General features: G+C 44.1%; 1 protein-coding gene across 3 annotated transcripts in view; it reads right to left on the reverse strand.

The window, feature by feature from the left end:
- The window catches only part of espn (espin), a 39,246-nt gene extending 14,276 nt beyond the window's left edge, over positions 1-24,970 (reverse strand). Inside the window, exons 1-10 of one of the 3 annotated variants that reach the window (XM_019868045.1) lie at positions 24,251-24,970; positions 23,197-23,390; positions 13,263-13,449; positions 12,906-13,088; positions 11,893-12,024; positions 11,354-11,618; positions 10,604-10,881; positions 6,739-6,900; positions 2,781-3,039; positions 1,741-1,794 (exon numbers count right to left, since the gene is read on the reverse strand). In XM_019868045.1, the coding sequence (XP_019723604.1) occupies positions 1,741-1,794; positions 2,781-3,039; positions 6,739-6,900; positions 10,604-10,881; positions 11,354-11,618; positions 11,893-12,024; positions 12,906-13,088; positions 13,263-13,449; positions 23,197-23,390; positions 24,251-24,550 (2,014 nt within the window). In that variant the 5' untranslated portion in view covers positions 24,551-24,970. The remainder of the gene's footprint in view (positions 1-1,740; positions 1,795-2,780; positions 3,040-6,738; positions 6,901-10,603; positions 10,882-11,353; positions 11,619-11,892; positions 12,025-12,905; positions 13,089-13,262; positions 13,450-23,196; positions 23,391-24,250) is intronic. The other 2 variants (XM_019868047.1, XM_019868046.1) reach the window with 2 other exon arrangements.
- Between the last annotated feature and the right edge of the window lie 226 nt (positions 24,971-25,196).

Raw genomic sequence — 25,196 nt, forward strand, 5'->3', positions numbered from 1 at the left:
CCCCGCACCCCCCCACCACCACCACCGGCAGCTTCTTCTCACCTCAATAGGATCACATGTTAATCAAAGACGGGGACAACTCGAGTGTGATCGAAGCTTTCGATTTCCATTTAAAATGTTCACCAGAGAAACACCAGACTTCTTTTTCGACCAAAACGAACTGCCGCCGATGGACACCTCACCTTATTTCAGAGAACAACCTCAAATAAGTTGGATGTCGTCTGTCATCTCTAACTGCAGGATGAAAGCATAAAAGAGTCCTCCTGGAAAACCGTTCCCTGTTGAGGTCGCCGGCGCAATGTTCCAACTGGCCACAACAGCCCAACCGCTTTGCAAACCGCCCCCCCGCCCGCCTCCCCCACGCTCTGCTGCACTCTCCCTCGGGGAGGAGAAAGCAGCTTCCTGTTAAAGCCCCCATCATCACAGTCGGCGGAAAATCTAAAGGAATCACCGGTAACTGAAAGTGACAGCGAGCCATTGGCAAGCTGGCAAGGAATTATCACACACACTCGCACGCACGCACGCACCCGTAGCTTGTGAGTCAAAATCACCGCAGCCAAAGTCGATACACAATTCCTTCCTTTTGCGCCATTTGCGCCACGCTTCCCACTCGCTTCGTTTCGTCACAAAGAGTTTTTTGACCTTCCAGACAGCCAAACGGTGTTGGATCATCAACACTTGACACGTTCAAACACTAAAGTTGTCGGGGAACTCGGTGAGTCAGACGGCAGTGATCCGTCTTCTGAACGGGTTTCTTTTGAATGACATTTGCATGTTGGTATTTGCCATTTTTCAAATTTTGAACGGAAGATCTCCATAAACATCTGATCGAGCACCTCAAGCTCTGCCCCTTAAATTTGTCTCCTTCAATCTTAATTGCTAAACAAATCAACGTGACTTCGGGGGGAAAGTGCGATGTGATTTTTTTTTTTCTCCGACACGTCAATGCAAACATAACCTAACCACAGTTGTTTTACTCTCCTCAATGTGACCACATGAACCAAGTTGTTTCTTCATGTTTAACCTTACCAAGTTTTCCTTTACCACTCTTAAAGAGATTAATTTGATTAGGGCGAACATTAGCACTTATATAATTCGCATTTTTAATGGACGTGGCTTGAGTTCTTCCTTTATTTTTATTTTTTTTCCAACATGCATGAACTCAAACCAAATGTGCAAGTCACTGAATCGACTCACCTTGCCCCTCCCACCCCTCACAAACACACACGACTTACAGCTGTAGCACAAACGCGGGAACAGAAATTGTTTTGGAATAGAATGGATACTTGTGAGATATTTTAGATGAATGAATGAATGAATTACTGGGTGAGCTGAATGGGGGCTATAGCAGCCACTAGCCCCGGCCGGTGCAGTGCCGTACATGTTGGGGACTTATCAAAACCACAAACATGGAATGAGAAAATGAGAAGGAGGTTGAAGTGGGCATAAGTACAAATGTCCACATATATTCTGGTGTCGATTGATTGCCATTTTTGGCTCTATATATCCACACACACACACACGCACACGCACACCACTATATACAATCTACTGAACGTCATAGCTTTTGTTTATTTAATTAATGTGGAAAATGTGTCAAATTTAAGTCTTTCCTCCAAAAATCAACGAATCAGAGGGCTTCAGCCTATCCCTGTTGTTTCATATCAGGGAATAGATTTATTGGGGAGGGGGCGGGGGGGGGGTTTCAATGTACACTGTTGTTTTGTGGTCTCTACTTACTCTTCATCTGTCTTAGTGCCCCTCCCTCTGCCTGTGGGGCAGAGGGACCGCCACCTTGAAAGAGCAGCAGTGAGGAAAGACCACGGCAGGCAAAGAGATGAAAATAAACAAATGTAAGCAGACACATATGGAAGGAACAAAGCAAGAGGAAGAACACAAAGACCAATGACATCAAAATGTCAAGAAAATGATGAAAAGCATTCGAGTAGTTTGATTGTACTGATTGTAACCAAGTCTACATCGATTCACAAGAAGAGATGTGTGATGTAATACAAAACTATCATTTTTGGCGAACTAACTGCGGGCCAAAGGTCGAGACCAAGTAGTTAAGCTTATTCATCCAGTTTCTTGAATTTGTGCCTTTGTTATTATTATTTTTTTTAGTAATAGCTGCTATTGACGTTTAAAAAAATTGGCACACTGTCGCTTGATTAAAAAAAAAATGCAAATGAAATAATCCAAATAACACCCTTTGTCTTAACAGTATTACATAATGTATTGAGATTTTATTGATTTACAAAGTATCAACGTTAGTTCAAGCATTCATTTGTTGGACACTGTTTTCAACTTAAATCCGGCAGAGCCGTTTTGATTTAATAAAATTTTTTCTTTTTTTGGGGAGGGGGGGGTAAAGACTGAAGTGGCACTTGTTGGAGTACACGGTCAGTCAGCAGCACAGAGCACACTGAGGCACTTAAGGAAATGGCTCAACACTAAACCATTTCACGGGGTAATGGTAGCCCCTTGCATGATGACTGAGTTCAATTATTCATGTTTGGAGTGTTTGGCTCAAAACGCACCCTGATAGATTTCGGGCTGCCTAAAATATCTTTTTCTTCAGAAATTCAGACTGAACGTGTAAGTGAACTTGACATATTAGAAGTGATCGATTTAAAGAAAAGGGTGCAAGAAAGGGAAAGTCCAAATTTTAAGAACATCTTCCTAAAAAGTTGGTTGTAAATATATGCCCCCCCCACCCTTCAACCCACTCTTCCCTTTTCAATTGCAGTCGGGATTTTTGGGGGTCAAGGGAAACTCACTTGCTGATGAGGATGATGCGCGTCGCTGTTTGTTGGAGATGATATTGTTCGCCGAGTCATTCTGGGTTGTTGGTGTGTTTTGTGGCAACGGTGGCGGTGCGGGGGGTGTTGGCGTCGGGTTGCTTGGAGGAGGCGGTGGAGGCGGCGGCGGCGGCGGCGGTGGTGGTGGAGGAGTTGCTGCCGGGACGGTTTCCTCTGTGGTGCCGTTTTCAGATGTTGCGGTGGAACCGTCGGCTGGTTCCTCCAATAAAACCGAGCCCTGGGCAGAGAATTGTATTCTCTTGATTTGTGATATCATAGATGTGCTCAATCTGCGCATGGAAGAGGACGATGTGCCCCAAAATGATGGCAACCCGTACTATGGATGATAAAATACATTTGAAATTGAATTGAATCCTGCTATTGTCTCATTTTCCAGACTCTTCAAAGGAAGGGATGGGAAACAAAATGGAACCACCAATAGCTTTTTTTCTGTTGTACAACTGACCAGAGGACTTGTGGCGTGGATTTTTTTTTTTTTTTTTTTTACAAGGTCACGTAAATCTGTGCAAGCAAAATTTCAAAGCATGTTCAATTTCAATTGTTACCCAGACTCTGATTGACAGGAAGGGGTCCAAACTTGTTTTATATGGTCTGTAAAATAGTGACTTCAGTTGTTTTTACAGGAGATTGTTTTGATGAGTTGGTGCCTTTACATAGATGGATGAAAAAGAAATCATGTTACGTGAATGCAAAACACCAGTTTTACATGACAACAATCTCATGGCACCTCACCACATGAAAAGAAGTGAATACAGATATAATGATGGAGCTCGTCTTAATTTACTTACTTAATTTACATTGCCAGCATAAAAAGATGTATAGATGTGCAAATACAGTATGTTCGTAATGAATAATTCATCATGTTTGGACAAATTGGAAAATTCTCCGCAGCGTCATAGGTGGTCTTTGCGCTACATGAGTGCGCCACGATGCCCCGATTGGGGGGTAAAAAATGGTGTAAATTGACCCTTCGTCACAATTCTTAGTGAAATGCCATTGTGCTGACTTTAATTTTTTTTTTTTTTTTTTTTTGCAAAAATTGGAAAAAAAAACCCAGTAATTGATGGCACCAAAAATAAATGTTTTAAATTACATTTTGAAATGATCATCCATTGATAACAATTCATGTCATGAATCTTTGTTGCTGGCGTGCAAAGGCATGCCCGTTCAAACACCTGCTCGAGCAGCGGAACAACACATTTCCTGCACAGACTGTTGATTGTGACACATGTCAGAGGTCTCCTCCCTCTGCTGTATTTAATCAAGTCTTACAGACACAACAACAGAGCTAATATGGCCCACTCTCCAGGGGAAACACCAAAGCTAAATTGTTGGGCACGGGGCCATCTGCTGCTGTAAGTGATAGTGCTTCACCCCCCCCCTCCCCCGCCGCACACCCCTTCACATTACACGCGTTTGACATGCTCCGAAAGCGTGCAATAACCCTGCTGGAAGAGAGTTAATGGACCGTGACAAAGAATCGACCCCACCCCCTTTTATTCTTGGGACGCGTGCCCATCATCGGGCCCCCCCCCCCCCCCCCCCCCCCCCCTTCCCTCTCCACCCCCCATTCAAGCCTCCCCAGGGAGTTTGGAGGAGGTTAGTGTCCAGACGAGGCCCGGCGGCACGTGCCGCTGATTAGCCGTCCCATCTGCTAGGAAGCCTCTGAGACCAGGAGGGGCCCCTCTGGAGGCTGTAATTGGCTCAATGGGGATTATCCTCCATATCAGCCGAGCACCCCCCACTCCTGATTCCCGTGAGATTATAGTAATACAGCCCCAGAGACCGATGATTATGTTTGACAGGCCCTGTTCTCATGTCTGTGGAGGTATGTGGCAAAAAATCAGCTCAAGGACGGATGTCATTTTATTTGCCGTGTTGGTTTCAGGTGTTTCATCGACTATTTAAATGTCCGTTTTATGATGGTTTTAATGATGATCATACATGGAACCTCCTCCTATTTCACAATTTGCCACCAGTGTCGACTCAGAACTAGCTCGCTGGACAAATAAATCAATAAAAGCTTTCGAAATTTGAAATGGAAATCAACCATCTCAAATTGGATGGTTTTCAAAAAACAAATCCCAACTCTCGACCGAGGCTGAATGATTATGAAAAGTAATCGAATGGCAATCCCTGAGCCCCCAACATTGCAATTTCAATTTTATATGCAATTATTTTTCTCAAGGTTCTCTTCCCATATGATATTATACATATTTTGATATTTTTTGAGCAAATATAATCAATAAATTACCATCATCTGGATGCCAATATTATAAGAAACAATATCATATTTATTATACTTTGTACAGAAATATTTTGGTCTTACTGGTGACACCTAAAATAAAACTCAGGCAAATGAACCAAGAATTAATATGAAAAACAGTTTGTTTATCGACTTCAATTACGGTTGTTAACTTATTAAACACTTCGACTTGCAGTATTTTACAGAGGAACGTCAAGTCTAAATTTTTCTTGACAATAATATGTTCGATGCGGCCCCACTAGACTAAACACGGTCTTCTGATGAATGCCTTTGTGGACTATGAATTAAACAACAAAATGCACCCATTTTATGGATCTCAGCGGGCGGGCATTTTCCCACGCGCTGTCGACTGAAAATGACATCACAGTTGCTCAGGGCGCAAGTAACGACCAGTCAGATGAACACATATATGAATGGATCATCAATAGGCGGCTGGAGCCAGAGGGCAGCCATCTTACGTTGCCACTGTGACAGACAACTTCTATTGTCTCCCCCCCCCCCCCCAAAAAAAAAACACTCCTATTATGCCGCGTTTTACGCTACGATGTGCATGGAGTGCTTCTCCCAAACTTATTGGCACAACCGTATGACATACATAGTAGCATTTTCACCGTTGAGACAGAAAATAATGTGAAAACGCCACGGAGAGAATCAATGTACTCAATTTAGGCGGGCTGAGCGAATGGCAATGTAAGATGGCTACTGGTGGCTTTACTTCTCCCAACGTCAAGTAAGCAGCATTGTGAGTGCATATTTGTTGTAAACCACATTTAAAAATGTTTTAGGATGGAAAATGCATTGACCCTTTTTATACGCTCATGGTCTTTTTTTGATTCACTTTTTGTATTGTCTCAAATATCGCCACAAGAAAGAAACTGAGAACATTTATACAAATTGCAAGCTACCACATGAGGTCCAAATAAATAGTCAGCGCTTTTATCCTTTTGTAAGCCACGATGACTCTGAACTAAGCCGTGTGTCTACGTCTGTTCCATTGTGGCTTGTTTGACGAGAGTTTAGATGGCCAGGTGGAGGCTCAAGAGGTGATGGAAATGAGGGTGCAGTTTGCATCGTGTGGCAAACAAAAAGCTCCAAAGGACGGAAGATTACGTAACCGGCTGAGTGGCGTAATGCGCAGGCAAATATCGCCGCGGTAACCTAATGCCGACAAGTCGCCATCGAGCTAAACCTTGGAGTCATTCATTTAGCCTACAGTGATATCAAATTGAATCAATCTGTATTTTTTTTGGAAACCTTAATTTTTATCAACTAGCAATTGCAATTCCCTCAGAAATAGCCCGTGAATCCTAAGGTGAAAGGCCAAAGAAAGAAATGGACTAAAATGCTAAATGTCTCACATATCATCGTCAATCTCAGGTGCCATGCCATGACTTTTTTTTTTTTGTTTGTTTGTTTTCCTCATCACTCTTCACGAGCTCGTAGACAGAAAATCTCTGGAGAAAAAGGTGAGACAGATACTGAACAATACGACTTGATGATGTTTTGCATCACTTTGCCATTTTCATTCCCATCCTCTTTAAAAAAAAAAAAAAAAAAATAGTTGCCAGACCATTTGACTAGACGAGTGCATGCGGTAATTGCATTTACCGTCTGGCGTGCAGCCGCGTGCTTAACTGTGTTGACGGTTACCTCCTCCTTTGGTGCCATGACTTTGCTCCCACGGAGCTCGGCGCTGTCACTCCCCAGGGTCTTGTAGTAGTCCCCAGTGCTTGGCTGCTTACTGAAGCTCCTCGACTTTCTGTTGGAGTCGACGCGTCGTAATTTGTCGTAGTTATCTCCCACCGTCAGCTGCTAAACAGAGAAAAAAAAAAAGAAAAAACATATTGAAGCAACTTCAATTTAGCACTTAGCATCCACTTGCCATTGAGTTTCACGTGGCACGATTAGACTTTAAAGGAAAGGCGGAAAACATTTTTTGCGTACAATATTTCGCCCGATATTAGTTCTGCTGGAAGGTTTCGGACAACACGGTGCTTAATGGCTTTTCTTTCCAGATTAGCACCCTTCAGTGGACAAAGCAGCTTTATTTTAATAACGGAACAAGGCTTGCATTCAGCTGCGGTGCACCGTTGGCCTTTGTATTTCAAGTAAGAATCACACGACGTCAGCAGCATGAGAGTTGATCTACAGCTTGGAGTAAGAGAGTGCACTTAGGCGCATACCACACGGCCACAGAGGACTTTCACTTTCCCTAAAGTATCTCCTGGAGGTGTAAAGCTTGAAAACTGAAGTCTCAGTAAAAGATTCAAGATGAATAAGCAGTGGATTATAATAATGAACTCAATCAGTACATATCATGGTCTCATGTTAGCGAGTGAGACTCATTGCTGGCCCTCATTTTCAGAATTCCATTTTGGTGCCACTGGAAAATAATGCATTTCGGAATTTGGTGGGGTTTTATTTTCCTGCCCCCTGAAAAATAACCACTTTGGTTTTCAGGTCAAAATCAAGCAGACACTGCGGAACCACTGACTTTTGCAATGTTTCCCCCCGAAGATATTATTGATGCCAGAAATTATTTATTCCAGGATCAGCATTGCCAACATAAACCCATTTTTCATTCTATAAGCATTTTATTGAATGTTCTTGACAGTCATTAAAGCGTAAAAAGAAGTTCATCACAATAGTTAAACGTAAAGACAATTAAAGACTTTAAGATATGACAACATGAATGGTGATGAGTTTTGCTTCAGGTAACTATCCAACTTCTGCAATAAGCCGAGAAATAAAGGAAACGTGTCGAGTTAATCCTGCACTGACGTCTCACATGACCTCATGCCTCTCAAAATATTGATAAATTGGAAACATTCTTGACCACAACATTTTTATTGGTGTTTGATGTCCTTAGTTATAAAAAAAAAAAAAAAAAATCCCAGGCATTCAGCGGTTGTCCAGTGTTAAACTAACACGACAACTGACCTCACTCTTTAAAAAAAAAAAATTTAAGCGATGTCTCATTGAGAGCCATGATGAGCCTGGCAACTTTTGCTAACTGGTTAGTTGTCGGGGAGGCGAGATGGTCATGTGAGCAGTGTCCGCCGATGGGTGGTATGATTAGCACCCTCCGGGGAGATGGTCCCAACAATGGCAACCCGTTTGAACAACCGCACCACCCCGCCGCAACCCGAAGCCACCACACACCCCTCATTACATATCGTTCACATCTCAATACATAGAAACACGCCGACGGCCTTTCTTTGCGTGTAGTACCGTACAATCTACTTGACCGGGACGCATTGCACAAGCTTACCCGGTCATTGTTTTCGAAAGCACATTTACTTGGGTTGTTACCTCATATATTGTTACAGGCGGTGAATAAGTCAGTAGTTTTGTTCTACAAGAACCAACAACTATTCCTTCACACCAACCGGTTGACACAGTAAAGCCCATCAGCAGCATTGACTGAAAAACAACGCAACGCATTCAGCGTCTATTTATCTGCTATCGTCTGAATCCTGCGATTTAAAAACACGAACAAAGATAATCAACCCTAAAGCTTACAATGCAACGTCGCCCTTGCCATGAGGACTACAAAGCCCCCTTGGTCTTTAAACACCTTACCTTGACGGCTAGTGTCTCCTGGATGTTTCCTGTCGTCTGGACTGAGCCTCGGCCACAAAGCCCAGCCAGAGAGTTAGCTGTCACCAGATCCAAAGCGTCGACTCCCGCTCAGCGCTACACCTGTCACTCTACCTGCCCGTCTCACTTTACGCAAAGGCCTTATCAATAACCTCGTGGGCCCGCTTTGCGGTAAGTGATGATGTCACCAGTGGCCTGCACACCACAACCATTGGCCCACTTGCCCAGTTATGTAAAGCACAAAGACGCAGATGCCTCACTCACCGCAGCACTGATAATAATGTAGACCTCGGTACTTTGTACAGTACAGTGCAAATAAGAGAAATCTTACAAATCGTATGTGTCAAAGTCCATCAACTCCGGACAGCATTTGTGACAGGCAAAACGTTTTTTTTTTTTTTTGTTCGCCCGATTCACACGAGACATTGGACTCGAGTCGACGCAAATGAGGCGACTGAAGCTCTTTTCATCTGCAAGTTCATCCGATCGCCTGGATGAGCTAAGCGTTCCCTGTTGCTATAGCACGCAGAGTAAATTGTTGTTTGTTTGTTTTTTTTTTAAACTATGTTCATTGTGCGCGCTCACATCATATGCACGTGTGTGTGCGTGCGTGCACACGCAGTCCCAAGGAGAGGCTTAGGTTAAATTGTTAATGAGGACTTGGCCCGGCTGGTCTTCTGGGTAAAACGATGAGAAGGAGCAAGACTAATTAAAATCCTCCCTCCCACATGACACACACACACACACACACACACACACACACACACACACACACACAGACACACACACACACACACACACACACACACACACCTCATCCTGGAGACAGTCTGACGCGTCAGGACACTTTCACTACCTCTGACATCAGTGCAAAACCACCTCACGCGCACGGAATGATTGACAGTACTTATTCTGTCTGTCTTGTATGAGAGGTTTTGTGAAAAGAAAAAAAAAAACGTTTCTACGGATGAAGCAATCTTGGTCATACGATTCGCCAGGGTTTACAGTCTGATGGCAGGTAGCAAGAAGATAAATACCTCATTGAGTGAAAGAGATTCTCACTGACACGTTGTCTTTGTTGAATATAATAAGCGCGAAACAATAAATCACTTGACGAAAGCAAATGTTGATCAACTTTTAGTGGTGTTGATGCTGATTTTAGCGGTGCTAGCTCTTTAAGCACATCGCTGAGTGATCTGCGGCCAGATTGATGACAGTAATTGAGTTCATACCCATCACAGTAAGCGCAGTGTGCCAACTCCGAAGCTTGCCTCAGTAATGAGCGTCTTCATTAGCCTTGTGAGCCATGCCAACACAATAACATCTTTGTGACCACTGTTACATAAGAGCAACGGTCCAACTGATGAGGCACAATGAGCAGTTGGTGACAAATGTATCCCAATCACTCGGGCCGGTCGTCTTCTTTGGGAGCTCCAAAGAAATTCTTACATGATGACTTTTGTATTTACTTGGCTACTTTGGATGTACTCTACCATCATCCTTAAACTACACTTCGCCCAGAAATATCTATATAGATGCAACACTTGTTTTGAGCTGAACTCAAAGATGTACAGTGTATATCTATAGCTAGCTAGCTAGCTAGCTAGATCTCCCTTTTAATGTGTGTGTGTGTTTCATTCACTTATACATATATACATTCATTATATATATATATATATATATATATATATAAGAGAGAGACTCCAACATCTTGAAGAAAGTCTCCCCGTTAATTTTACATCCATCTTCACTTCCTTCAAGAGCTCCCCCTTCCTTTTGTCCATATAGAGTGTGTGTGTGTGTGTGTGTGTGTGTGTGTGTGTGTGTGTGTGTGTGTGTGTGTGTGTGTGTGTGTGTGTGTGTGAGAGAATGTTTGTGTGTGCGTGTTTTATCCAATTTGCATGACCGTCTTTACCTCTTTCTTCCTGTTGTTGCCCTCCACGTGGCGCAAGTTGCTTTTCACTTTCAAAAACTCCGCCGATGAGGCCTCCTGAGGGGGCTTCGGTGCCGGATAGCACGGGGGCGGCGGCGGCGGGAGGGGAGGAGAATGTGGGGGAGGCGGTGGTGGATACGTTGGTGGTGGTGGGAGCGTTGAAACAGGGTCGGGACTCTTCTTGGGCTTGTCTGGGTCGATGTCTGGGTTTAGCATGTCCATGTATGCTTGCATGTCAGATATGGCTGTCTCCGATGCACCTGAAGCAGAAGAACAGACCCCCTTATTTCATTCCCAGGTGCATTGACGCCTTATTTTAAAGGAGGCTAACTCAAGATTTCATGCAGTGAACCGGAGCATGATAAGATGGGATAAGAGCAAGAAAACTCCACTTTGTGAAAACTTGCACACTCCCGAATTTACTTCTCAAGACTCAGTTGAAGCTTCAGTCTACCGTTTGGCCACTAGAGAGCAGCACCATGATTTCACCTTTCAATTAAAGGACAGTAAGGCAATCTGGTTGCAGATTTTTGCCTCCGTCTAATTGCAATTACACAAACAAGACTCCACTCTTGAGATCAAATTTTCTGAGTATCAATATTGTATGTCTTATTATTCAATCCTGAATGGTGGATAGTTTAGAATGAAGTGAAATTCACCCTAGGCAACCTTTGAAAGCAGGTGGAGATGAAACGTAAGAAGATTATAATTTGTGTTAGTATAAAAGTTGACCTGTGTGTGCGACTGTGTTCAGCTGCGTCCCTCGAGACAATGTTAAGCTGCTCCTCTTCTCCCCGGTGCTGGACTGGCTGGAGATATCCGAGCCATAGTTAGACAAGGAGCTGGCCGGTGAACTAACATCAAAGTGGGCCGCTTGGCTGGTCGGGGGCATGGTGGTGTTGGGGGACGAGAGGCCCGAATCCTGCTGCTTGTTTTCAGGTTCCTTGTACTCCAGATCGAGCGAGGGGTCCCGAGACAAAACCCGGTGCTCCACACTCTGTTGAACGATGCCAACATTATTTTTCTGTACAGTAGACAAATATTCGACTCTTAGACTCTGGTCGAGGGCTGCTCTCAAACATGTTTTACATTCAAATGATCAGGGTCGTTATCAGGCTCCTGCAGAGCTTGCCAACGAATTGATCGTTTAAAATCAGATTTGTTGGAAGGGGCGGGGGGGGGGGATATCTAAAATATGCAGAATAGTCGCCCGCCGCTGCTTTCACCTGAAGTCCCGGAAAGAGAAGTGCCAGGTTCATGTCATCGCTCACCATGTTCTCAACAGTGCGCAAATACTTGGCACACTGGAAGTGTCCGTTGTATTCGGCCAGGTCAGCCCCCGTGAAGCCATCCTGGTCCCTGATGCCCAGATCCACCCCATTGACCACCAGAATCTGACAGCACTGAGGAGGGACATGAGTCATAGATTAGTTGTCCGTAGTTAGAGCTTTTAGTAAGCGATTCTAAGCCTCTGAAGTTGTCTGAACACTAAATATTCATTATCACGCAGAGGTCAGATCAAGACCCCTCAAAGAACATTTACTTGTTGATCACGCAAGAGGTTACACTCTGTGTCAAAATGCTGTCTTCACCTTTATTTGTTGCTGTCTTTTTTTTGGGTCATTGTTCCTTTTTCGCTACTCTTTATCTTTCTTTCAACAATATTAACAAGGAGTGTCATGGCGTTATCATCCAACGCTTTCCTTTAATCTCATCTAATGTCAAGAGCAGTGGTTCTTAACCTTGTTAGAGGTTTATATGCACGTTCACCGAACCCATCATTAGTGAAAAATAAAAATTTGATTTTTTTTTTATAAATTCAAGACATAAAAAAAACACATTTATTAAAAACAGAAAAAAGTAAATAAAATTACATGACCTAAGTTTAGTTGTTTTTTTTTTTTTTAATTGTCTGACGCACTATCTGGACAGTCACGGTGACTACTGAGCGAACTAAATTTCCTACAGCACTGATTAGACGAGCAATGTCATGTAATCATCTGCAGCCAGTGATGCCCAAGCGGGCGTGTCATAACTAATTGACATCTTGAGTCAGGTGTGTCTTAACCTCCATGGCAGAGGTTCCGTCGAACCCCGAATGTTAAATTCCATTATGCACATGACCAGACCAGAGATAGGGAGCCAAAGTAGGCTCCAGATTTTTTATTTAAAAAAATGGCACTTACGCGTGAAAACCCAAGTGACAGTGTGAATGTCTGTTTTCACCTCAGTGTAATCAGACAGCACTTTAAATAGCATGAGGAAAAATAACACTCGCACTCGCCTCAAGTTCACCGTTCTCCGCGGCGTCATGCAGGGGGGTCCCTCCCCAGTTGTCCGTGACTATCTCTCCACCGTGCAGCAGCAACCAGCTGAGAACTTTTGCGTGACCGCGGCTGGCCGCAAAGTGCATGGCTGTGGCCCCGTCGCCATCTTTGTCCATCAGGCTGATCTCTGTGAAACTCATCTGTGGAAACACTCGCGGTCTTATTTTAAACTTCCCCAAGCAACAATTTCGGATTCAAATTCGCTTCATCGAGAGGCTTAAAACTGCTGACTAGATTTTTTCGTAGCGGATCTAAGGATGGACGAATACACTTTAATCTCGATTTGTTCGCAAGATGGTTCCGTGCGTGCATACCAGCCAGACAATGACGGTGTTGTGGCCCATTTGGGAAGCAGCGTGCAGGGGTGTCATCCCATCATTGGCTCTGATGAGTGGATCAGCTCCGCAGTCCTTGACCAGGTACTGGATGACCTCCAAATGGCCCTCCTGGCAAGCCAGGTAGAGGGGTGTGGCACCATTCTTCGTTTGGGAGTTGATAAAACTATCGTGGGAGGAGAGAAGGAGGAGGTTAAATTAAGATGCGTGCGGGTCAGATTGTAAAAGCAAGCGGATGTAAATGATGGGGCGGCCTGTCCTCCTTTCATCCACCGAATAAGAACAAAGGAAATGTCAATACGGGCCTAACGGTTTAAGTAAGCCATTTAACCAGTATGACGTTGCACTTTAATCGGCAGTTTGGTCGATCTATGAAGGGAACTGGATCTGTGGGGAAAAGATTGTCTTTTATTTGGAGATGTGACTTTTGGCAAGAAGACATTTGTACTACTACGTTTCGCAAACGGAAAATCCGTAGCGCTACACGCTAGGCATTATTGTCACTGTCCTACTATTTTTACGATGTCAAAGAGATTGAAAATGGCAATTAAAACGACAAAGCTGGAGCTTGCAAAGTATGGGATGATTTCGATCGCGTCGATGGGTATCATCGTAGCAATAGATCACGTCATTTCATAACCTATCGCATGAGATCGTTGCAAACACAAAATGAGCAACGGCTTTGTTTGATGTGACATAACAGCCAGCCCGTTCACCAACAAACGTGCGGACAATGCCCGGGTTGGGGTCTGGATGTCATTTCCACCTCCAGCTGTTTGTTATATCTTATGTCAGCAATCGTCTTAAGGGCGACCAAGCGTACAGTCGGTGAAGAGTTTGCTATTCAAATCATAATGCAAAGCATTTAGTTAGAGCCTCAAAATAAAAACACTGGGAAACCTGTGTGAGGGCTTAACAAAAACAACCAAACAAAAAAACAAAACAAAGATGCTCAGTTGAAACGAAGATCCTCGACCTTTTGTCTTTGGCAATAGCTCGTTTTTTTTTTCTTTTTAAGTAGTTGCCAATGATACTGTACTTCAAATTTTTTTTTTCCGCAAGGCTCTTAGCCAAGCATACCGAGAAAAAAATCCCATCCCTTATATCTTTCCTTGTCCTACACAGGGAGGTCAGGGAGTGACCAGGAACTTCCCCACTAAATCCTCTAAAGTTGTGCTTTATCTGGACACGGACAAATGAGCAATGCGTCTCCCTAAGAGGATTACCACTCCAATGGCTTTGCCAGACTGGCTTTGTGCTTAATGGAGGGTTAGCACTGGTGAAGGTGGCTCGGGTATGTGATGACTCGCCACAGACAAGGTGGAAAAAAAAAAGTGAAAGGCGCTGCTTCTCCTGTCGAGACAAACCTGACCCAGTCAAATTTCTACTTGATAGGATGTCGCTCAAGGCAAATGCGCCACTGACAAAAAAGGCCCGACATTTAAGCGAAATACGGATAGCCCGACAGTATGTACTGTCTCGACGGAACGCGCGAGGAGGTTGTGTGACAACACCTCAAAAGGGGGGCAACTCAAAGCGGAATCACATTCTCAAGTGGATACATTTCCAGCGAGGTGGTACGGAGTCATTTATCTTGGTCAAGTCACTGACGAACAAACTAAAGTGATATCGGATCGTTACAGACTGACTGGCTTGACCTCCCTAAATAATGCAGGATGTTGTGGGGAAATAACACATTTCATGGTGTATGTAAGGCATTTGGAAAAAAGAACTTTGATTTGAATGATTACATCTCCTATGAGGGGATATGACACCATTTCAGAGTCTGCAGCGCTACCTTTTAAGACATTCTAAATCGTGCCTTAATCCAGGACAGATGATGCTACTGTATCGCTTTTTTTGTGGGAACAGCTATCAGTAGACTCACAACCTGTGAGGCTGTTGGCTTTCATTCACAAGGGTTGAAAGGTGAACAAGCCACCAAGTGAATATGATGTCACACCTGTTCTACCCGTAGGCTCCAAAAACACTCACTGATTGATTTTAACTCAGTCCATCACTAATGCTGATGACTGACAGAAGGATGCCTTGCCTGTCTCGTGTGTTTGTTCACGCTGTTGAAATCAAGCAGTGTTACTTCCATAGCTACACTGATGTAAAAAATGCACTCTATTTACCATTTTAATCACATTGGATTTTTCATCTATTGGACCACGACGTTTGTTATTTTGGGGAGCGGGGGGCAGGGAGAGACTGATGGACTGACGATAGACAGACTGGATTGAAATTTACTGAAGCGCAGTTAAAAAAAAAAAAAACAACTGACCGACTGACGATTACGGTTTGGTTTGGCTTAAAAAAAAAAAATCACAGACTGATGATGACAGACGGACCGGCAAAAAGTTACCCTCCTCTGGATTGCAGTATGGACTGTATCTGCTTCAAAGATTACATGGCCAGGACTACAAAAATATCAGGATGAATCTCAATCTGGAGCTCTTCGCTCTAATCGTGTAAAAGCAGACGTCCAAGCGAACATATGAAGTAATTATATCGTCTATCTGGAATCTTATTATTCTCGTTTCGTCAAATAATTGACAGAAAATGGTAAGTGTTGTGAACCCCTGTTCACTGACAATGGAATTTATCCACCTGGACTTTGACGGTGTGTTGTATAAATCTTGTTCGTAAAACACAGTCTCCAAGTACAAAGGATGTGCCGCTTGAGTCGGCAAGTGGAACGTCTCATAATCAAATGTATATTTTTAAAAATATACAAAATGGCACAAAGAGAGCGTATAAAGACCTAGAGCACTGTCTTGGTGTTGGCTTGTTCATCCATTAGTCGGCAGGCTACTTTCTGGTTTATAAAAAAATATAGAGTCATACCTCGGTTTTCGACCATAATCCGTTCCAGAAGGCTGTTCGAAAATCGATTTGTTCCAAAAACCGAAACCACGCTCTTTTTTAAAAAAAATCTTTATTGAACACGTCTGCTCACAATGGAAAGCGACACGAGAAAGCGTCACTTCCTCATCTACCCGAGGAAGGCGAGAGGAGTCAAGTGACGCATTCAAGTGCGCTCAGTTTGTTCGAGAACCGAAATTCGGTCGTCATCCGAGGCATAAAAAAACTCGAAATTTTTGGTCGAAAACCGATTTGGTCGAGAACAGAGACGTTCGAAAACTGAGGTTTGACTGGATCTATATTGAAAATGAATTCTTTTATAGAGATGGAACTTGACTGTGCAGCCCCTTAGTGATGAGGTGAGAAGATCGGTCATCTGTGAGGGCCTCAGAGTCGAGCCACTGCTCCTCCGCATAGAGCGGTGCAAGATGAGGTCGCTCAGACATCTGATCAGGAGGCCTAATAATGGATCCCTTCCTGAAAAGGTGTTCCGGGCATGCCACACTAGGAGGAAGCCGCAGGGATGACCAAGGACACGCTGCAAAGAAATTGTTTGGCCTGGAAATGCTTCGGGATTCCCTCGGAAGAGCTGGACAAAGTGGCATTTGATTTTTGGTCTGTTGGACGATGATGTGTTTTTTGTCGGGGGAGGGTACACGGACCGACTGACAGACTCGCTGACCAATGAAATTGACAGACGGACGTGCGATTAAAATAAAAAGTGAAAGGCGCTGCTTCTCCTGTCGAGACAAACCTGACCCAGTCAAATTTCTACTTGATAGGATGTCGCTCAAGGCAAATGCGCCACTGACAAAAAAGGCCCGACATTTAAGCGAAATACGGATAGCCCGACAGTATGTACTGTCTCGACGGAACGCGCGAGGAGGTTGTGTGACAACACCTCAAAAGGGGGGCAACTCAAAGCGGAATCACATTCTCAAGTGGATACATTTCCAGCGAGGTGGTACGGAGTCATTTATCTTGGTCAAGTCACTGACGAACAAACTAAAGTGATATCGGATCGTTACAGACTGACTGGCTTGACCTCCCTAAATAATGCAGGATGTTGTGGGGAAATAACACATTTCATGGTGTATGTAAGGCATTTGGAAAAAAGAACTTTGATTTGAATGATTACATCTCCTATGAGGGGATATGACACCATTTCAGAGTCTGCAGCGCTACCTTTTAAGACATTCTAAATCGTGCCTTAATCCAGGACAGATGATGCTCCTGTATCGCTTTTTTTGTGGCAACAGTTACCAGTAGACTCACAACTTGTGAGGCTGTTGGCTTTCATTCACAAGGGTTGAAAGGTGAACAAGCCACCAAGTGAATATGATGTCACACGTGTTCTACCCGTAGGCTCCTAAAACACAGACTGATTGATTTTAATCCTTTCGTGCACTCCGGAGCCTGATAACATGATAGATTGTCCACTGTAGTAATCACTGTCCCTCAAAGGGAAATGATAGGCTTTGCAATCATTTCAGTGTTGTACGTAGATATAAGGAGAGGTGGGTATTCCGTCAGTACCGACGGAAGGTGACGGAAGGGCCGTCAGTCCATCACTGACAGATCCCCGTTTTGCTGATAATTGATGAATGACGGGAAACTTTTTTTTTTTTCAAAAAAGGATGGACGACGCACTGACAGGTGGGTTTTCGTCCGTCAGTGTAATCGTCCCTAACCGGGTCAAGTACCGACGGACCCCTCAGTCCATCAATAATGTTGATGACTGACAGAACGATGTCTTGAGTGTCTCGTGTGTTTGTTCACGCTGTTGAAATCAAGCAGTGTTACTTCCATAGCTACACTGATGTAAAAAATGCACTCTATTTACCATTTTAATCACATTGGATTTTTCATCTATTGGACCACGACGTTTGTTATTTTGGGGAGCGGGGGGCAGGGAGAGACTGATGGACTGACGATAGACAGACTGGATTGAAATTTACTGAAGCGCAGTTAAAAAAAAAAAAAAACAACTGACCGACTGACGATTACGGTTTGGTTTGGCTTAAAAAAAAAAAATCACAGACTGATGATGACAGACGGACCGGCAAAAAGTTACCCTCCTCTGGATTGCAGTATGGACTGTATCTGCTTCAAAGATTACATGGCCAGGACTACAAAAATATCAGGATGAATCTCAATCTGGAGCTCTTCGCTCTAATCGTGTAAAAGCAGACGTCCAAACGAACATATGAAGGAATTATATCGTCTATCTGGAATCTTATTCTTCTCGTTTCGTCAAATAATTGACAGAAAATGGTAAGTGTTGTGAACCCCTGTTCACTGACAATGGAATTTATCCACCTGGACTTTGACGGTGTGTTGTAAATCTTGTACTCGTAAAACACAGTCTCCAAGTACAAAGGATGTGCCGCTTGAGTCGGCAAGTGGAACGTCACATAATCAAATGTATATTTTTAAAAATATACAAAATGGCACAAAGAGAGCGTATAAAGACCTAGAGCACTGTCTTGGTGTTGGCTTGTTCATCCATTAGTCGGCAGGCTACTTTCTGGTTTATAAAAAAATATAGAGTCATACCTCGGTTTTCGACCATAATCCGTTCCAGAAGGCTGTTCGAAAATCGATTTGTTCCAAAAACCGAAACCACGCTCTTTTTTAAAAAAAATCTTTATTGAACACGTCTGCTCACAATGGAAAGCGACACGAGAAAGCGTCACTTCCTCATCTACCCGAGGAAGGCGAGAGGAGTCAAGTGACGCATTCAAGTGCGCTCAGTTTGTTCGAGAACCGAAATTCGGTCGTCATCCGAGGCATAAAAAAACTCGAAATTTTTGGTCGAAAACCGATTTGGTCGAGAACAGAGACGTTCGAAAACTGAGGTTTGACTGGATCTATATTGAAAATGAATTCTTTTATAGAGATGGAACTTGACTGTGCAGCCCCTTAGTGATGAGGTGAGAAGATCGGTCATCTGTGAGGGCCTCAGAGTCGAGCCACTGCTCCTCCGCATAGAGCGGTGCAAGATGAGGTCGCTCAGACATCTGATCAGGAGGCCTAATAATGGATCCCTTCCTGAAAAGGTGTTCCGGGCATGCCACACTAGGAGGAAGCCGCAGGGATGACCAAGGACACGCTGCAAAGAAATTGTTTGGCCTGGAAATGCTTCGGGATTCCCTCGGAAGAGCTGGACAAAGTGGCATTTGATTTTTGGTCTGTTGGACGATGATGTGTTTTTTGTCGGGGGAGGGTACACGGACCGACTGACAGACTCGCTGACCAATGAAATTGACAGACGGACGTGCGATTAAAATAACATTACGGACTGACAATTACAGTTTGGTTCGGCTTGAAGAAATGATGGAATGACAGTGACGGACATGACAAATGACGGGCTGCCAAAATTTTATAATATGCCCACCTCTGCGTTTCATGCTCAAACGAAAAAGCAAGCTAATGACCACGTGACTTTCGAGCAAAAACCAAGTGTTTCATTCTACCACCAAATAATGAGCCACATAACGGTAATGCACGATATGCACCATAATCTCTGCGCAGCGATTTGTTTTTCTGTCGTTACAATGCCAGGTACTAAACTGATGATGTAACGCTCACGTTATCCTTGCGATTGCTCAACTAGAACAAGCCCGAGCCATCCAACAACCTCTTAAAACTCTTGGATATAAATTTGCTGCTCGTAATAAATCCTGAAACAAGAATGCTTATCTCGCCGCCGCAAACAATGCCAGCGGTCAGTTTGAGCTTTGGCTATTCAAACGTATTTGCTTTCTTCATTAGCTTATCGCAGGTCGGCGCTACTGTGCGTCGCTGTGGAGATGGTGACAAACAGCGAGGAGGGGGAGGAAGGGGAGGAGAGTGAATGGGGCCCCCGGCTCTCAGGGAGCTGTTTTCCTGCACGGGGCTCATGAAAGTTTCAGCAGCTAAGCAACTACCGAGCGGGGCCATTAGAAAACATTGGAACGGCTCCGTTTTTAGCATGTACAACAGCGGTCCCCAACCTTTTTTTGCCCCACGGACCGGTTTAATGTCAGACAATATTTTCAGGGACCTGCCTTAAAAACAAAACAGTATGAAATGACCTGCATGAAAACTGTGGTATTTTATAAACCTAATAATAAACACGAATCGTGACATGAGGAAGTTCCTATCTGGCCCGCAACGCTTTCTGGACGTTATGTTAACGTTTAAACGTGCCTTCAAAATAAGATACAGGGCAAATACAAAGTACATGGAAAATACGACTCACCATATCACCGCATATTATGCACAGTGGGCTTGGTGCGTGGGAATCTCCCTTTAAAATAAATCTGTATTTTAAGTAGGACTCCTGATACTGTCTATTAAATGTAGCCTTCTTTTTCTTAAAAGTCGTATGCTCCTCTTCTGGTCTCCTGGCTGGGCCTTTTCCCCTTCCCAAAGAAACTTTCCCGAAGACGTTTGTTTTTTTTTTAAAAATCATTTTGCTAGCTCCTGGGTTTCATTTTAGTGGTAACCTATCATGTGACCAGAAGAGTGCCTTGACCTGCATCAAGAGTGACATACTGTAGACTGATGTAAAAGAGAATCCGGTATTTTTCAAAATAAAACGTTTCAGATTCCGAAATGAATAAAACGGAAGTAATGTAAGTTATTTATTCTTTCTGTGCGGCCCGGTATCAAATGACCCATGGACCGGTACTGGTCCGCGGCCCGGGGGTTGGGGACCACTGATGTACATTATAGAATGCATAGGATATACAGTTTCAGAAAGTCTGTTGAGTCATCACATTCCTATTTTGGGATATTTGTAATAGCGGCTTACGTGCAACATCCAGAGTAGTACATAATGCAGTTTAAAATCAGCATTTTGGCACAAAGATGTTATGAAACATGACATTACCTCGCTGACATTTGGAATGCCTTAATTTAGGCTCATATGCCAAGACCGAACACTGGAAATTCACAAATCATCTTGAATTCAACAGTGCTTTGCCCCTCAGCCCCCCCTAAAAACCCCAAATCTCCACTCTCTCGCTAAACAAAGCCCCAGGCCTCAGATTTTTTTTTTTTTTTACAGTAAGCTGACTGAAAGGAGCATGTCTGTGTCGCGACTCGAACTTTGTCGAACCGCGAATGACCCGGCTGCTGATTGGGATGAGGTTGCCTTGTGATTTGTGCTGTTTTTGGTGTTTGTAACTCTTGTTTGAAAGGATAACTCCGCCTCCTTAATGTGTTAGCAGTGTCCATGGCAATCATTCAGTCCGGTGTTATCTCTGCAAACCATGATCGGGTCTGACTCGGCGCTGATTAAGGACAGTAATTGTCAAGTGGCACTTGCACAACAACAACAAAACAACAACAACACATCCACCTTCTGATATTAATTAGACACAGTGCGGTCTGATATGTTAGATCTAATGCACGTACTGTACACGATATGGACCACGTATTGATCCATGCAGTTGTACAGCACTAGTCGATGTCAAACTCCCAAATTCACCCCCAACACTGTTGGAGATGAAGTAGAACGGAGAGTGTGTGGCCAGACTCTCAACCAACATCAATTACCTTCTACTCTTCACGCTGGTCCAGATAGTGCATATAAAAGACTTCTGGATAACTTGCATAAGTAGCACATGAAAGTTGCAGTGTTTTTAACAGACGCAAAGCTCCAAGATGGTGTTTTCCCCCCCTTAAAATGGATTTAAGTATTTAGATTGCAAAACTGCAATCTGAAAAGCAAAGTTCAGCCTGATCAGTGCCAGACTATAAAGCACATTCGCCAGCGTGAGCCTCAAAGCTTATTCACTCTGCTGTTTTTGCAACGGCCCTGACTTGTTTACTAAGTACAGGAGAGTCGACTCTGAGAACAAAACGCAGGTGTATTCGCTTTTTACGTGAGCAGCCGTGCAATGTAACATTGACTGTTTCCACTGAGCAGGTTTTGTGAGGATGTTTGTATTTTTTCCAGTAATGTGTACACCTTGCACATTTTTTTTTTGTCAGGTTCAATTTTAAAATTCGCTTCTAACCAACAAAAACGCAACTGAATGGTGCCAATTAGATTTACCCCATTGCGAATATTACTCTTCATTAGAATCTAAAGAGCAGTGTTATATTGAACCAAGGCATCCATTTTTTCAATTTGAAAAATCTCCCTGCACACAGGGGCGGAGCTACATGGTGGCCAGAGGTGGCCATGGCCACGCCTGTCACTCTATTGCCACCCCAACACCGAGAGATTTTTTTTCCCCATAGTTGTACAAAAGTACTATTCTTAGACCCTTTGATACTGGACCACAAGTCACTGATCTTAACTGCATATTTAAAGAACAAATATACATAAATATTCAGTTTCAGAGAACATGCAAACTCCATACAAGGAGGCCAGAGCTGGAATTGAACCCGCGACCTCTGCACTGAGAGGCCACCAAACAAAGACATCTTTCTAATTAATAATTTCCCGAACCAATTATGTGAAATTTTCCCACAAGCACCCTTGATCACCTCTCATGGTACACGAAGGCGCAACGACCCCTTGGTGGGGAATCACTGCGATCGAGTGGAATGGATTTGGTTTCAACTTCGAAGGGCCACTGTACTCACATATACAGTTGACCTGTTAAAGTCATTTTAAAAGGTGTGTTTAGAAATGCAAAGCTATGAAGTCCTATTTTCTAAATTCCAGCAATCAATTTTGATTATTTTGAGAAAATATACCCAATAGGAAGACCTACAAATTCTATGACTCGAGTATCCTGTGTTTTAAACATTACCTGGGCTGAACATGTTCAATGCACGGTAATCTGCGCACAATAAATGGCGTGGCAAGATTGATCAATTTTAATTGTAGCTTTTATGTCATTTTGGAGCGTAGATGCAAAAAGTGATTTGTACTCAAACTAAATCTTGCATAAAGTGTGTCGCCTAAACTCCCTTTCAGAAAAAAAAGAAGCACGAGTTCTGAATAAACTGTTCAATAAAGTCCAATCAACGGCCCTTGTTTTGAAAAGACAAACAAGAGGACTCATCGACCCCTGCGGAGATAAAACCGACTTATTGTTCTTACTTTGGGCTGTGCCCCAGTAACAGTCGGAGCGAGGACAGGTCTCCCTTGGCAGCGGCGTAGTGAACAGGTAGGGCGCCTGTGTCAGTGGCAGCCCCGGGGTCCACCTCCCCGCTCTTGAGCAGCCAGTCTGTGATCTCATGGTGACTGAAGCGGGAGGCAAGGTGGAGAATGGTGGCGCCGGAACTGTCTTTGTCCTGCAACCGAAACACAGTGGCAGCGCTCGCCTGTGCCTCAACATACCACCCATCCAAAAGTGTGATCACTGCAGTCAGGCCTCTTAAATAACAAAACCTGTCAGAAATAAACTCACGATCTGGAAGGTCAGAAATATTCATGCTTGAAACTCCACCGTGATAAGTCATCATTGCCCATAGACAATCACAGACCGCAAGTGTTTTGCTTTATGTCTCGATCAAAATGTACTTTAATAACGCAACAGATGCAATAATGTAAATGTGTTCGAAGTAGCTCCTATAGAAAGCCGATGCTTTGCCACAATGGCTTCTTGTACTGAGCGATGAAGAGAAAACTTTGAATACAAACGAAAAGGACTAAATTACAAACTACACACTTGGATTGAAGCCATCAGATTTATCAAGCATGATTTAATTATTATCCAACAGGGTTAAATATTAAACTACAGCGGTATGCCGGGGTCGCTGTACATGTTCATTTCAAATTGCCATTCCAAATAAATCTGCGTGGAAACACGCAGAAGCTAATTGCTGCGAAATCAAACCATGAGAAAAGTCATTTTCAAAACTGACGTTTTGTGGGTTCAATTTCAAAACATCAACCAAAAAAAAAAAAAAAAGGATATCAGAGCATGAGTGGCGAGGGTGTCTACTTGTTGACCCCATAGTGTTCGCTTGGGCCGAACACACGGATGCGGTGCACGGGATGCTTGCATTCTTCCACATTTCTAACTTCAATCAGTCGAGAGTAATTGTGGCCAGACTGTACGAGTGTTGAAATCTCCATTGAAATTTTTCCACAACTATAGTTGCGACGATTACAGAGGAGCCCTTAATTCTTCCAGTAGCCACCCACTCACCTCCGGGCGACATCCACCTTGGGTCAGCAGCCACTGTAAGCACGCCAGGTTGCCCGTGGCTGCGGCATCGTGCGCCGGACTCGCCCCGTTGTTGGCCAGACAGTGGCCCGGCAGCCCGATCTCCTCCACCAGGAAGCGCACGCAAGCCAGTTTGCCCGCCCGGGCTGCGTGATGGACCGCGGAGGCCCCCAGTGCGTCCTTCACGTCTCTCGTCAGCGATTTCGTTGCGAATTGCGTTTTGAGGGTTTGCACGTCACCCTGTCTCGCGGCCAGCAGCGTCCGCTCCCCTTCGACGACCATGGCTGCACGACGACCGCCGCCGCCGCCCCCTCCTGAGTCCTTCCTTCCTTCCTTCCTTGCTTTTTCCGTTACACTTGAGTCCCGACTGCCTCACCGCGAGGATAACCTCGGCATTTGGAAACCGTTCATCACATCGAGCTCCCAATTTCTCTCTGCATCCATCCAAAGTCAGTCCATTAATTACTCTTAAGTAGTTTCAACTTCGAAACTGACCTGCTCTCTTTGCGCGCGTCTTCCTGCAGGGATGCGGGCGCACCTGTTGCGCACGCTCGCTTATTTGAATGTCATTGACTCCTTCGGCCAGTTTGTTTTTCAACAAGTCGTCTCATGTGCTTCGGAGAGTATTTTTCCTCTTCTGGCAGATGGCGACATGGGACTGAGCGCCTGTTAAATAATCCATCAGGGGGAGGATCGCTGAGCTTGTTATAGGTGGTTGCGTTGGGGGAAATCGGCTCACCAGTTAAAGGGCCAGTGCGAAAACTGTCGCGCTGAAAAGTGTGTGTGTGTGTGGGTGTGTGTGTGGGGGGGGGGGGGGGGGTCCCCCACAAACCATGTCAATTTGTTTGACCAAAATATCGTTTCTTTTTTGAGGAAAAACAACCGCTAGCGCAATTCATGTAACATTACATGGCTGTTCCAACATGCT

This window comes from Hippocampus comes, unplaced genomic scaffold, assembly GCF_001891065.2.
Source record: "Hippocampus comes isolate QL1 unplaced genomic scaffold, H_comes_QL1_v1.1 scaffold157, whole genome shotgun sequence".
In the NCBI taxonomy this organism is placed as follows: domain Eukaryota; kingdom Metazoa; phylum Chordata; class Actinopteri; order Syngnathiformes; family Syngnathidae; genus Hippocampus; species Hippocampus comes.